This window comes from Cariama cristata, unplaced genomic scaffold (genome assembly GCF_000690535.1).
Source record: "Cariama cristata isolate BGI_N322 unplaced genomic scaffold, ASM69053v1 scaffold271, whole genome shotgun sequence".
In the NCBI taxonomy this organism is placed as follows: domain Eukaryota; kingdom Metazoa; phylum Chordata; class Aves; order Cariamiformes; family Cariamidae; genus Cariama; species Cariama cristata.
In genome coordinates, this window is record NW_009599589.1 from 1 (window position 1) to 12,191 (window position 12,191).

The window sequence follows — 12,191 nt, forward strand, 5'->3', positions numbered from 1 at the left end:
TGGCGTGACTGACGGGGAGCGGACGGTCAGGAGCATTAATACGTTATTTATGCCGCAGCCGGTACACGTATGCAGCCCAGCTCGCCCGTCGCTTCTGCCCACTGTCCTTCCTCCCTGCCTCCGCCGGGCCTCTCCTCCTGTACCGACCTGGCTCGTAAATCCCAGGGGCAGGAATCGTCTCCCAGCGTGCCTGGAGATCTTCCTCTGTGGCCTTTAGTTGTTCCTGTAACACAAACAATTAACTAATGAGGGTGGTGAAAAGCAGGCTGAGTTGCAAAGAGGGAAATGTTATTTTCCCTCATCCCTCCACAGGGCTGTGGTCCTTAGCACACCTAACGCTTGGCATCCCCACTCCCCGCCCCTTACTCTCTCAGAGAAAGCAAACCAGCAGTAAGTTAGAAGGTGGCTTCTAGTGCCTGATACCCACTCTTTTCCCCCGTGGGTGCTCACCGGTACTGTTCTTGTTTTGTGCTCGATGATCAGCTTCCTGAGCGAGCAGAAAGAGGCGTTAAATGTATCCGCAGAGGGAGCTGTTGCAGAGAAGTTGTGAAGCCGCCTTCCCCGCAGAGACAGGCCCTACACCGTGGTTCCATAGGAAGGAAGGTGAAGAATAGGATTTTGTTCCGTTTGGAAAGGGGAGAAAAATCCTGCGAGGGATGTGTTTTTTTTTTTTTCCGAGTGTGCCTTAATGGTTCCCCTGGCGTAAGCATCCTCCCTGGGTATAATGATCCTCTGGGGAGGGGTGGTGGTCAGATCAATTCTCTTGCAAAGCAGCTTGCCATCAGAGGAGCTTGAGATGCCAAAAGAGAAACAAAAGCTTCTGTGTGGAGCCTTTGTTAGTTGATGGGAGGCTAACTTGGAACGATTGCCAGAAAATTCCCTGCCGACTACCTGTGGGATCTGCGTCAGTGTCCGGCCAGAACCTGGTAGTTATTTTCATGATTTTGAGCTTTTTGTAATGACTACTTTTCACTAACTTTGTGCTGCGTTTCCTGTTGGATGCTTCCGTTGGAAAGCTCTGACTACCACATCTTTTTTTGGAGGTATTGTAGATCTTGAGGCCTTTTGCCTCGAAAGTTACAGGTAGAGGGTGTGGAGCGTTTTGCCATGCCGTTTGGCTCTGGGACTTTGTGCTTTCTAAGCAGGACTTGTTCACGCGAGCTGGGGGTGCCCTGTTACACAGCCTCGCTGGAGCATAGGCCTGAATCCAGGAGATTTTGGGACCTGGGGGAGGTCTGCTAGAGCAGAAAGGACAGGGGCCATCTATGTTTGGTGCGAGAGCCCCTTAACTCCTCAAGACTGCAGCTGGCGCTGAGATTCTGGCTTCCCTCCTAACCTGCCCCGGAGAGATGGGGTGTGGGAGCACGACCGTGTCTGTGCTCAGGTTGAGCAGTAACGGCAGAATCTCCCCCGAAGCGCCTGCGGTCGGTATTGATGCTGCCTCCTGAAAGGTGGAGGGGAAGAACCGTGGGTCTGACAGCACTGCAGCTTCTCCTTCTGCCTCCCTACCGCCAGCCTGCTAAACCTTCCGCTGGCTGGGGAGTGTGGGACGTCCCCGTTGGGGTCCTGCCAAAGTGTCACTTGGCTCCGTGTCGCTCTCCCACTGTCGCACGGCGTTGCTCACTGCTTGGGGCTGCCGTGTTTATCTCCCTTATTGCAATACCCCGTTAATAATGTCGTTTGGGTGCCCTGGGCCAGCAAAGCGCGTGCAGCCCGTCTCAACTCTTGGGCATGATCTGTGTGAAAGTTGTGTGTGGCTCCAGCCACTCTCCGACGTATGACATATATGTGACCGCGGTGATGTCTGCTGAGGTTACCGTCGTTTCAGGTTTGCCAGACTAAACTCCTCTTGAAGAAATTGTCTAATACGTAAGGTTTTTTTTTTAATTGTAGCTTGCTCTTCAAGGGGCATTTAAATATTTTATGATTTTTCTGAGCCACGCAACCCCTTAGCAGAAGATTCTTGTTGGATTCAGGACAAAGGAGCTCTAAAGGTGACTTGCGATCTGAAGGGGGTATATAAGTACTGCATTTGGAAAAAAAAAATAAAATCTGGCAATTAAAATACAGGGCTTATTTTTAATGATCTTTTCGAGCTCTTTCTTGGGATATCAGACCTGGTGATTAGCTATAATCAAAGGAAAAGCTGAGGCAGAGGGGCAGGTTTCTAGTAGGACTACGGTAATCTCATTCACCCCATTTAAATTGGGGGAGATGAAGGATTTTTTCACCACTTAAAGCAGGGCAACAAAAGGTGGCATCTTCAGCTGTATTTGCCATTATTTTTTCCGTCCTTCTTTTCAAAAGCTTCTGATTTTTAGATACTTTGATAAAAAGTAAAATTTAATCTAAAAGACACGTGTTTATCCTCTTAAATATCAAACAATTCTTGGCAAGTCGCTGAGACTCTTCCAGATCACAACGCTGGCAAATACAATCTAAAAATAGTAGCGATGCACGCAAAATTACCCAGGACAAACATACATGTGCGAGTTTCCATTGCAGCTGTTCCCCCCTGAGCAGGCTGGTTAGGAAGGGATCCAGAAAGCTTTGTCTGGATGGAGCGAGGACCAGAAGACCAAGTGCAAGGAGATCTTTGCCTCAGGAAAGCAAAATTTGGTGTCCAACTGAAGAGCGTTTCACTTCTGCCGAATTGTGTAAAGCGTTAGAAATCCCACCAGCAACTCCCTGTGCCCGTTTATCTGGAAAGTGAGTATGGAAAACGGCGTCAGACCAGGAATCCTGCACCGCAGCCCCCAAAACCCGGCAGTCTGCTCTTTTATCTCGTTTAAGTATTTGTAAACACACCGGCTGGGGTTTTGTAGCATCATCAGCATCAGATATGGGAATGTTGTGTCATCTGAAATACGTACTTTTACTTTGTTGTGCTGCAAAACGATACACAATTAGCTTATGAGAGGTAGATGTTTGAGGATAGCTAATGCCCGGTCGTGCTCTGCATAATGCATTTGGTGAAAGAACAATAAATGTGTGGATTTAAACAGAATATAGACAGCTAATTATCTCTGAGGTTAAATATTCAGTTCATTCCTGAGGAAATACTGGGGGAGGGAACTCAAACCCCAAGAGTGATATTAAGAAACTATTTTTTTTAAATCCTAAAATGGTTCTTTGTATTGTACGATTTTACGATCCTTCGCCCAGTGCCGTGGAAGGACTTGTCCAGGACAGAAGAAGAAGCTGCTTTGTGCAGGCAGGGATTTGGCTGCGGGCGCTGGAGTCGGACCTCCCCAGACCTGTGCTCGCAGAGGCGAGGAGGCCGCGCTCCCTTCAGGGCTCTGACGGAGCCATTGTTTGGTGGAAGGAGCTTCTGAAAACCGATTGTCTCGATGTGAGGAGGGGAAAAAAAAAAAAGAAAACCCGAGTTATGGTCGGGCTTGTGCTGCGCTCGCTGCTGAACGGTGTGCTTCCTTCCTTCAGAGCCGGGGTGGTAGAGCTGCCTGGCTCTGATTAAAACGTTGGCCTGATGCGTTTCGTGGTCTGTTTCAGGGCAAAAAAGTTATAGTGCTTCCAACAGAAACGACGGAGGCATCTGTTGAACGCGAGAGATGAACGGGCTTATTTTGGTCTGCTGCAACTTAACAGGTATTTGCTGAAAAACCTCCAAGGCTCAGGGTCTCAGCGCTGCACAAATTCCCCAGGGATTTGGCGGAGGTCTGGGAACAACGCGGCTGTGCTTGTGCCGTGCGTCGGGGCTGGCAGCACCCGCCAAATGCCGGAGAAATTTGGGGTGTCGGTGTGTTCCTGTGCACAGTGGGCAATTAAACCTGCTCCTCCAAGTTGTGTGTACCGGGACAGGTAGAATAAGTTCCTGAATTTCTGGTGTAATTGTCACTTTCCCCCCCCAGGACATGCTATAAAATGGAGTTAATTCCCTTCTTGTCTGAGTGCGTTACAGAGCGGGGGGCCCCGTGCTTTAGGGAAACACCCAGGTCCTCTGAGGTGCTGTAGTCTTGGAAAATGGAGTTTTTATTTGAGAATGATTATAAATTACGAACAGGACAATTTATTCTACTGAAATGCTGTTGTGTGTACTCGGAGATGACTCTTACGTGCTTGATCAACAAGATTAAAATAGCTCGGTAAGGGACTGCTTAACTCAAAAGCCAATTAGCCAGATGCTACTGTACAGCGTGAATTATACTCCAGCCGGGCGCGAGGCGGAGGCTGGGGACATCCCACCGTGCCGCCTGCCCGAGATCCCAAAACGACGTGGTAAAAACCCTCCCAAGAAGCAGATTTGTTTATTCTTCAGAACTCCAGATTTCTCAGCAAAAGCATCTTCCATAGACTAATAAAAAAATCCAGACAAATTTCTCACTGTTTATCTGCTTTCCCTTCAAATAGGGAGCTATCGAGTTCCGAAAGTTTACTGAAATAATCCGTCTAGACGGAGCAAGAATAGCACGGCAAGCTAACGCCACGGGTGGGGGATTTAGAAGTCATTTCTTTTCTGACTTGCTGTCTATAAAATTTCGCATGTTTTCGTTCTAAATTAGATGGAAGATGCTGGTATTTAGGCGTTTAACAATAACGTGCATTTCCAGTGTGATTTGGAAACGTTTTATGTCGTCAGCTGAATGCTGGCAGCTCTGGGAGGCGTTTGGATGCTCCGTCCGTAACAGGAGGGAGTTGGGTTTCTGCGGGTTATATTGCTCCCCTGTCAATTCTGTTATAACTACAATATTTTATTTTAATCCTGCAGGTAGATTTCTTGACGGTTTTGTATTGATGCTTTACTGTTTCTATAGACACGTACCGTGCGCTATATAAACCTTATACTGCCCTTATTTGAAGGAGCTCACCGCCTATAACGAGTTTATTTGAACTTGCATTAACTGTTGCTGTTTTACCAGTCTTGAAATTTCCACTTGGGTTTTAAAAAGGCTTGTGTGTTTTACAGCCCCTCTCCCGTCGACCTGTTTAAGGTTCCCAGCTAATAGCCGTGTCGAAATTTCCAGCCGATCTGCCAGGAGAGAGACCGAGTTAAAGGCCGGTCACGCAGCAGCCTGAACCCCGATTCTGACATGAGCCGGAGCTGCTTTTGACTGTCTGGCTCTAGATTCTTACCACGGGGTATATCAGATGAAATATTAATTGCATCATCAAGGAGTAAAGATTTGCCATTTTCTACTCATCAGATGTATCAGTGGGGGTTTGTTTCCAGTCCATTATTTTATTACTTTTGTGCGTAGAATTTAGCTTGCCAAAGGGTAATTCAGAACCTGTTGTATGTTGTTTGTTTTCCCCCCAAGACTTAATTACTGTTTATTTTTCTCCTTTGAACTGAGTGAAACTGTATTTCTTGGGTGATAAGGTGTAGTGTTTTTCAGGCTTTTTCCTGATAACTTCTTTGCTGGCAACTTTTGGTTTTTACAGCTTGTTTCTAGACTTTGTCTGAAGGAAGTGTTCTTGCAGTTATTTGCTGTTCGGGGATGTACACGCAGAGGCAGTTCCTAAGTGTTCCCTTGTTTCACGAATTAAGTTTTAGACAACTCGAGGGAGTTCAGGTAAAGTACTCTCGAGCGTGAGGTTACAGGTTTTTGTCAGTACCTGTGTATTTCCACGCTCCCTCCGGATTAAAGCGTGCTCGTCTTTATTTAAAAAATGAAACTATAAAGATTTTGTGGTTGGTTGGTTGGTTTTAAAACTCTGAGCAATATATATACCAAAGGCATTTAACTCTGGTGTCACAGGTCAGTGCGTGAGCACTTTCCTTCTCCACAACCCAACGTTATCTGAAAATCGCAGGAGGTGCCGGAGGTTCCCGGCAGCTGGATGGCTGCGCTGCCTGCGGAGCGTTTCCTGGTCGTGGACACAAAGCAGTCAGGCAGGGAAGTGAAACTTGGGTGTAATCGTGCAAACCAAAGCAGATCGGCCGCGCTGGCACGGCCGGCAGAGCTCAGAGCTTGACCTGCCGGCAGTCTCCAGGCGTCGATCTCGGGGGGCCGCTCGCATCCCAATACGGCAGCCTAATCCTTCGCTAAATTCCCTGGCTTCTGTATTTTTAAGCAGAGTTTCAAATGCCACAATTTTTACGAGGTGGTATTTAGTGCCTTGAGACATCAAAACGAGTGAAGGGATTTAATTCGGAGGGCTGAAGGCGGCAAGGCAGGAGTTTGTAACCACCTCTCGTTTCGGGACTCTGTTTGCAGGTAAAAAATTATTTTCCATGGTCTTTTTTTGTGCAGACGGCAAGCGCTGACTCTGTCTCAGATTTAGATTTCTAGGTCACTGGTTAGAAATAAGTTTTGAATTCCTGTGTAGCTAATAAAGGAAAATCCTAATGATAGGAAATGTCTATTTTTAAATCAAAATAGGCTCGTTAGGACGCTGCCGATGAACCCTGGGGCAGTGTTGCCGGTTCTTGTGTTGCAGGAGCGTTGCTGCATTCCTCAGACTTGTAAACCGTATCCCTAAAAATAATCCTGATCATCGGGGTGGATGGGAGTTGAACTTCTAATTAATTCTGGAGCCAATTAGATGCCTGTTTCTCGATGGTGTAATTTCATTTTCAAAGAGCTGTGGGTTTTGCTGAAATGTACACGGTCTCCTGATGTTTACTGAAATATTTTGAGTCTTCAGGTACCTGCGTTTTACATATTGAAATGGCGATTTTTTATTTTTTTTTCTTGTTTCCCCCCTGCTCCATTGTGAATACGGCTTTTTGGTTTTGTAATGGGGGCCAGATCCTTCCTTGGGGTGAGGTGGGTTTGCCGTGGCAGAGAGGTCTCTATTGTTTCCTTACCTTGTGTATCCTGTTGTTCTTTGTTTAACCTGTCATCGCACTTGATGTGGTGCCTGCCGCCCCTGCTTTCGCTGGCTCCTGAAATCAGGAGCGCCGGGAGCAGAAGGGAAAGACCCGTAGGTGATGCCCCATGGGGTTGCCCCTGCACCGCCTCAGCGGGGGAAGCTCGTGTTTCCTGCTCCGTTGAAATCCGCAGAGAAAGCATTTAAAATTTGGCTGCTTTTGGGTGCTGGCAGCAAAGTGAACGTTGCCTTCCGTGGGATGCTGGTGGCATTAATGTACGAGAGATCGAAGAGTTCGCGCTGTCACCGGTGTGGTCACCGAGCGTAGGAACCACGCTCTTGGTCCGCTCGTGGCTCTTACGTCTGTAAATGCCGGCATTTGTGTAAATGTGGTGGGGTTTTTTTATTTTATGATGGGTTCTAATCCTCCCTGGTTCTACCGCTTGCACGCTTAAGTGTCAGTGTCTTACAGTAGCTTTGAATTAAGCCTGTTGAAACTGTACCAAGTCGGTACGGATCTTGTTGCTTTGTATTTAACATGGGTTTTTTTCTGGCTGGTTGTTTCACCATGCCTTTAAACAAAAATACAAATTTTACTCTTAAAAAGCATGAGCAAGACGGCTCTGACAAGCTGGGAGACTCGGGGTATGCCTTGGCTGGTGCAGCAGCAATTTTCTTATTTCCTTTCTTCTTTTTTTTTTTTTTTTCTTCTTTCTTTTTCAGATCCTGAAAAGACCGATATCAACCGCTGCAGTCAGGCTTCGTGACAAGAAGTTGCTTTTCAGAGGAAGGAGCTGTAGTGCTCTGCCGGCCTGTCAGCAGATTTCTGACAACCCCAGACCCCGTTTGCCCTTGCAGCTGGGATTTTGCCATCCCAAACCAGATATCTGCCGGTTCCCACGCTGCTACGAGGCGGTGTGTGAATTGCAACTGCCAGCTACGAGGCTCGAGGGCGAGGACTCTTTTATCTACACACCCCCTCCCCTCCGGTATAGCTGGACATTAGAGCAAGCACGCTGAGATGTCTAAAAAGCAAAATGCAAAAGGTAAGGTGCACGTGAATGTGATATAATCAAATGCCAATAAACAACACTATTGATTCCAAAGTTACCAATTAGGAAAGGGGTTAATTGCTTTTGCTGTACTCCTTTCAAAGCTGCTAGTGTCACTTGACAGCTTGTTGTCACTAGCTTAGTGACATCATATAACCTGTTGGGTTTTGTGACATTTTTAGTAGCATTTCAGTTGTTCGGCTGGACAGCTCTGATTTCACGAGTTCCTGTGTAGTGTTCGTATCGCACCACTTTCACAGTCAGACGACAGGAAACAAAAAGCATTATTTAGTAGTTGAAGAGTTGCAGAGCCAAACTTCTTTTATTTTACTGGGGTCCCCAGTTGGTGCACGACGTCCCCTTGCTGGGTACGGTCAGGATGAGTTTGGGTGGTGTCTGGGTCCCTGGGGGCACTGACCCTACCAAAACTTAGTCTTGCTCCCAGGCAGCCCTTGTCCACCCTCTGAACACCCCGTGGATCCCGGGATTTCGGGGCAGACTTCTGCCCTGGACCTGCTTGCCCCGTCTGTGGCAACTGCTTGCCCAAAATCCGGCTAAGAAACAAGCCATCGGATCGAGGTGGGATAGCTCAGCTCAGGTCCTCGCCTCTTGGGGATGCGACCTATTTAAATCTTTTTCCTTCGACTTAGGTACAGAAGGGCAATGAGCAAGTTTGCGGGAAGCTTTTTCCCTTGCTTTGTCTTCAAATACACAAGCTGGTTTTCCTTTTTCTGCCGTCGCATGTTAAGTGGCAAAGCTGTTCTTGCGTCAGGCAGCTTATTTCAGGGAGGGATCTTATTTGTTGCGTGTGAAACATTAATTCCGAAGTGTGTGTGTGGCGGGGGGAGAAGGGGGGTTGAGGGTTACGGTTTTCTTTTTATTTGAACTGACTACTAATTAATAATTTAAGGCGAATGGGTTTGACAATTCATGTCCTCTACCTCAAGAGAAGAGCTTTTGTTCTCTGTAGATTCTTTTTTTTTTTTTTTTTTTTTACCCTAGCAGCTTTGGCATAGAAACGGTGTCTACCTGAGGAGCCCAGCGGTCCTTTGACAGCTAGATCCATACATGATTCAAAGCAATTAGTAACAGTTATGGAAATTATCGTATAAGATAATTTTTGAGTGATTTTGTAAAATGCTGTATTTGTGTCTGTGCTCTTGGAAGCCTCAGTACAAGTCATTAAGAAATTGACTTCTCTCTGGTGCTGGAAACGGAGCCCAGCAATCGTTGTTGCTGAGTACGTGTGGAGAGAAAAACACACCTTGGAACAGCAGAAGAGAATTACCGGGTCTCGGTAGGGAAACAGCAAGAGAAATCTGTAGGAGACAACTGGGGGAAAACCAGGGGAAGCTGTTACTTCGAGGGAATTCAGGGGTTTGGCAAATCCCCAGCCGACCGAGAAAGCCGGGCACAATTGCTGCTCTCGGTGTTGTTCGGCAGAGTGTGTCAGCGAGGAAGCGCTGGCATGTATTGGGTTCCTAACGAAAAGTAAAGGGATCTTGGACATAAATATTTGACACCGAGCAGGAATCCAGAGTAGGCTTTAATTTGCTCCGCCACCGGGGATATAAAATACGCCCTGCTTTGTTAAGCAGGCTCATCTCCAGTCCGCGTTGCAGTGGCAGTGTGGACGTAAGGGAAGGGGAGAGTTAAAGCTGCAGTCTCTTCTGGCTGTGCCCTGTCCTGTTTGGACTGTGATTGAATTTTCAATTACTACTTTTCTGCTGCTCTAGAATGTTAATGTAGTCAACAATATATTTTCCAGTCCTCTGTATAGGAGTGTACCTTGGCCAGGTGAGGAACATCTCTTCAGTTCTCTTTTCTTTCTGAAAGCGAAACAAAACCCCTTTGCAGTGTAACAAAGGGCTGGTGAGAAGCGGTGAGAGGGGGGGGAAGGAGCCAGACCTATTTTTTAATAATGCAGCCGTTTTGAAACCAAATCAGAAGCCCACCTGTTTCTTCTTCTTAGAAGTGCCACGGAACAGAGCGAACATCTGAGCTATTCAGAAGGGTATTTTTAAGTCTTGCGAAAATGTATATGCAAAGTTTAGGCACAGAATGATGTTCTGGTCCTGAATATCACTGGCTGTAAATAACTCGTTACTCAAAAGTTCTATGCTGAGGAGAAAACAGTTCGGTCTGTAAACCAGTCATGTAATTATCCCCATTCAAAATCCAAACGCGTGCATCCACGTGTAGGTCCGTGTCTGGGTTGTACCGGATGGCTCATTTCAGCTTTAGTATATTCTGTAAGGGATAATTTAGAAATGCAAAGGAAAGCTAGTCTCAGTGATGGCAGATCTCTAAATAAAGGCTTCCCTAGAGTCTAGTAGGTGTGTTGGTTTGCTGCTGTCTGAAGTGATCTTGGGTTCTTAGTGCTTCTGTTTTTCCCCCAACACGAAGGATGTGCGCTCCCTCTCATCCCCACCTTCCAACTCGATTAATTGATTTGAGTGTAAGCAGCCACCAGGCTCAGGAATGACTGGTGACCCCAAGATACAAAGCAATCACATAAATCTTGTTTCCCATCAGACATCAGCCACGGTTTTAGGCATGCCAGGTTCCTGAATAAAACAGCGCTCGGGTTCCTACTCATCTGGATACGTCAAGGAGCCCTTTCAGTTGATGGAAAACTGTCCTGCCTGAATTTGGTACCGGTCGCTGGCAAGGGAGGGTTTCAGACGGAGCGGTGCTAAGCAGCAGCAAGGAGCCTGCACACCAGAGCCTTTACAAAAACCCCAAATGTAGGAGAAATTTCATTTTAAGCTCATACTATGTTTAACAACACATCCGTCAAGCAGAAGATACTGCTCTGCAGAAAGCAGGCTTTGCTGGTTGGGGTGGTTGCAAGCTATTTGCTCAGTCTGCGTCCAGATAACTTCTGGTAGAATTGGCAAACCGGGAGATTGCGGACTTGCTCTGCAAGGCAGCACTTGCTGTGAGTTATGTTGAAAAGGCACGAAGGCGAATATCGAGCATCTGTTCTGTGCCCTGATAAATCGGGTCCTGGCTTGTCAGTGAGCTCGGGTGCGGTACGAGGATGCAGGCGATGTCAGGAATTCATGGGAACTTCAGCTGCATCACTCTGCTGAGCGTGATGCTCTGGAAGTGCACGGGTTTAATTTAATTTTTCATTTTTTATGTGCAGATGGAAATTAGATGGGAGGGGGAAGACAGCATCCTGCAGTTTGAATTACCTTAATGGCTCTCTGTTTGGCTTCGCTGCCTTAGCTCCGCTGAAAGCCGATTGCCTTCCTTCGCTGCTTGCGTGGCCAGAGCCGAAGGCGGAGGAGTGCAGGTTACAGCTGTGGCAGTGGCCGGGAAACGGCAACGCGGCCGAACCAGGTCGGTGACACCGCGGGGACGATGAGACCTGCGCTCCGAGTGCTTCCTCTGCCCCTGGGAAGCAGGACGGGTGCTTGGTCCGTACGAGTCCCTGCCTTTGTTGGAAAAAGACCCGCTTTTTGTGTCGGGCAGAAATACCCAGTTTTAGCAGCATCCCTTTGGGCATATTTCAGCTGATTTGCAAGAAGTTAATTTTTATTCCATTTTTTTATTTTATTTTGGTTTTTTCCACTCTTCCAAGCCCTTAAATGAATGTGGCCTTATATTGGGAAGGTAGCCGACGCTAATACCAGGGGCTAACTCTTCCGCTGCCATTCAGCAGCCGTCCAGCTGGATGTCTGGTGTAATTTTACTCACCTCAGAATGAATTCTTCAAATTGTGAGTCCATCTTTTGCCTGCGTAGCCCTACTCTGTCCGAAACGCAGCAAGTTTGTTTTGTAATTACACCCAGGTGAACCGATCGCTTTCCTATATCAGGTTTGGACCGAGAAGGCCGTGTTGCTTGCTCGGCTCCTTGAAATCTGTTTGAGAAAATAAACAAGAAAGTGGCATTTCTTGTCGAGACAAGGCCCTGACGGGCAGCTGCCACCTCCGTGGGCTGGCTGTGCGCTGTGGGAATACCTCAGGGCTGTCCTTGGGGCATTAAAATAGTTTCCACAACAGCTGATCGAGGTACCAAGCCCCGACTTTGAATGCGCCCAGGCAGCAAGCAGGGACAGAAATTGGGCGAGTGCAGCTCAGTAATCCAACAGACCCGCTGGAATATCTTCATGTGTTTTGGGGAAGGGAGGGCTTAGGGTGGTGTGTGGTGGTGATGTTCTTCCCCTTGGATTAAGGGGAAAGTCAGTGTTTCTGTGTAGTTTTTTTCTGGCATCAATGAAGTCTTGTCTCGACAGCAGCAAACCCAGGAATATTGATTCTAACCCCGGTTTAGTCCTTACTTCTCTGTAATTCGTGAGGAGAGAGCTTAGCGTTGGTACCTCTGTTGCCTGTTAGCAGGAACGGTTCTTCCAAGGGAA

At 47.3% G+C, this 12,191-nt stretch overlaps 1 protein-coding gene across 1 annotated transcript in view; it reads left to right on the forward strand.

The window, feature by feature from the left end:
* Positions 1-7,792: 7,792 nt before the first annotated feature.
* SPATS2 (spermatogenesis associated, serine-rich 2) overlaps positions 7,793-12,191 on the forward strand; it is a gene marked incomplete at its 3' end in the record, with an annotated part of 21,269 nt that continues 16,870 nt past the window's right edge. Inside the window, exon 1 of the mRNA XM_009709711.1 lies at positions 7,793-7,817. Coding sequence (XP_009708013.1) covers positions 7,793-7,817 — 25 coding nt within the window. The remainder of the gene's footprint in view (positions 7,818-12,191) is intronic.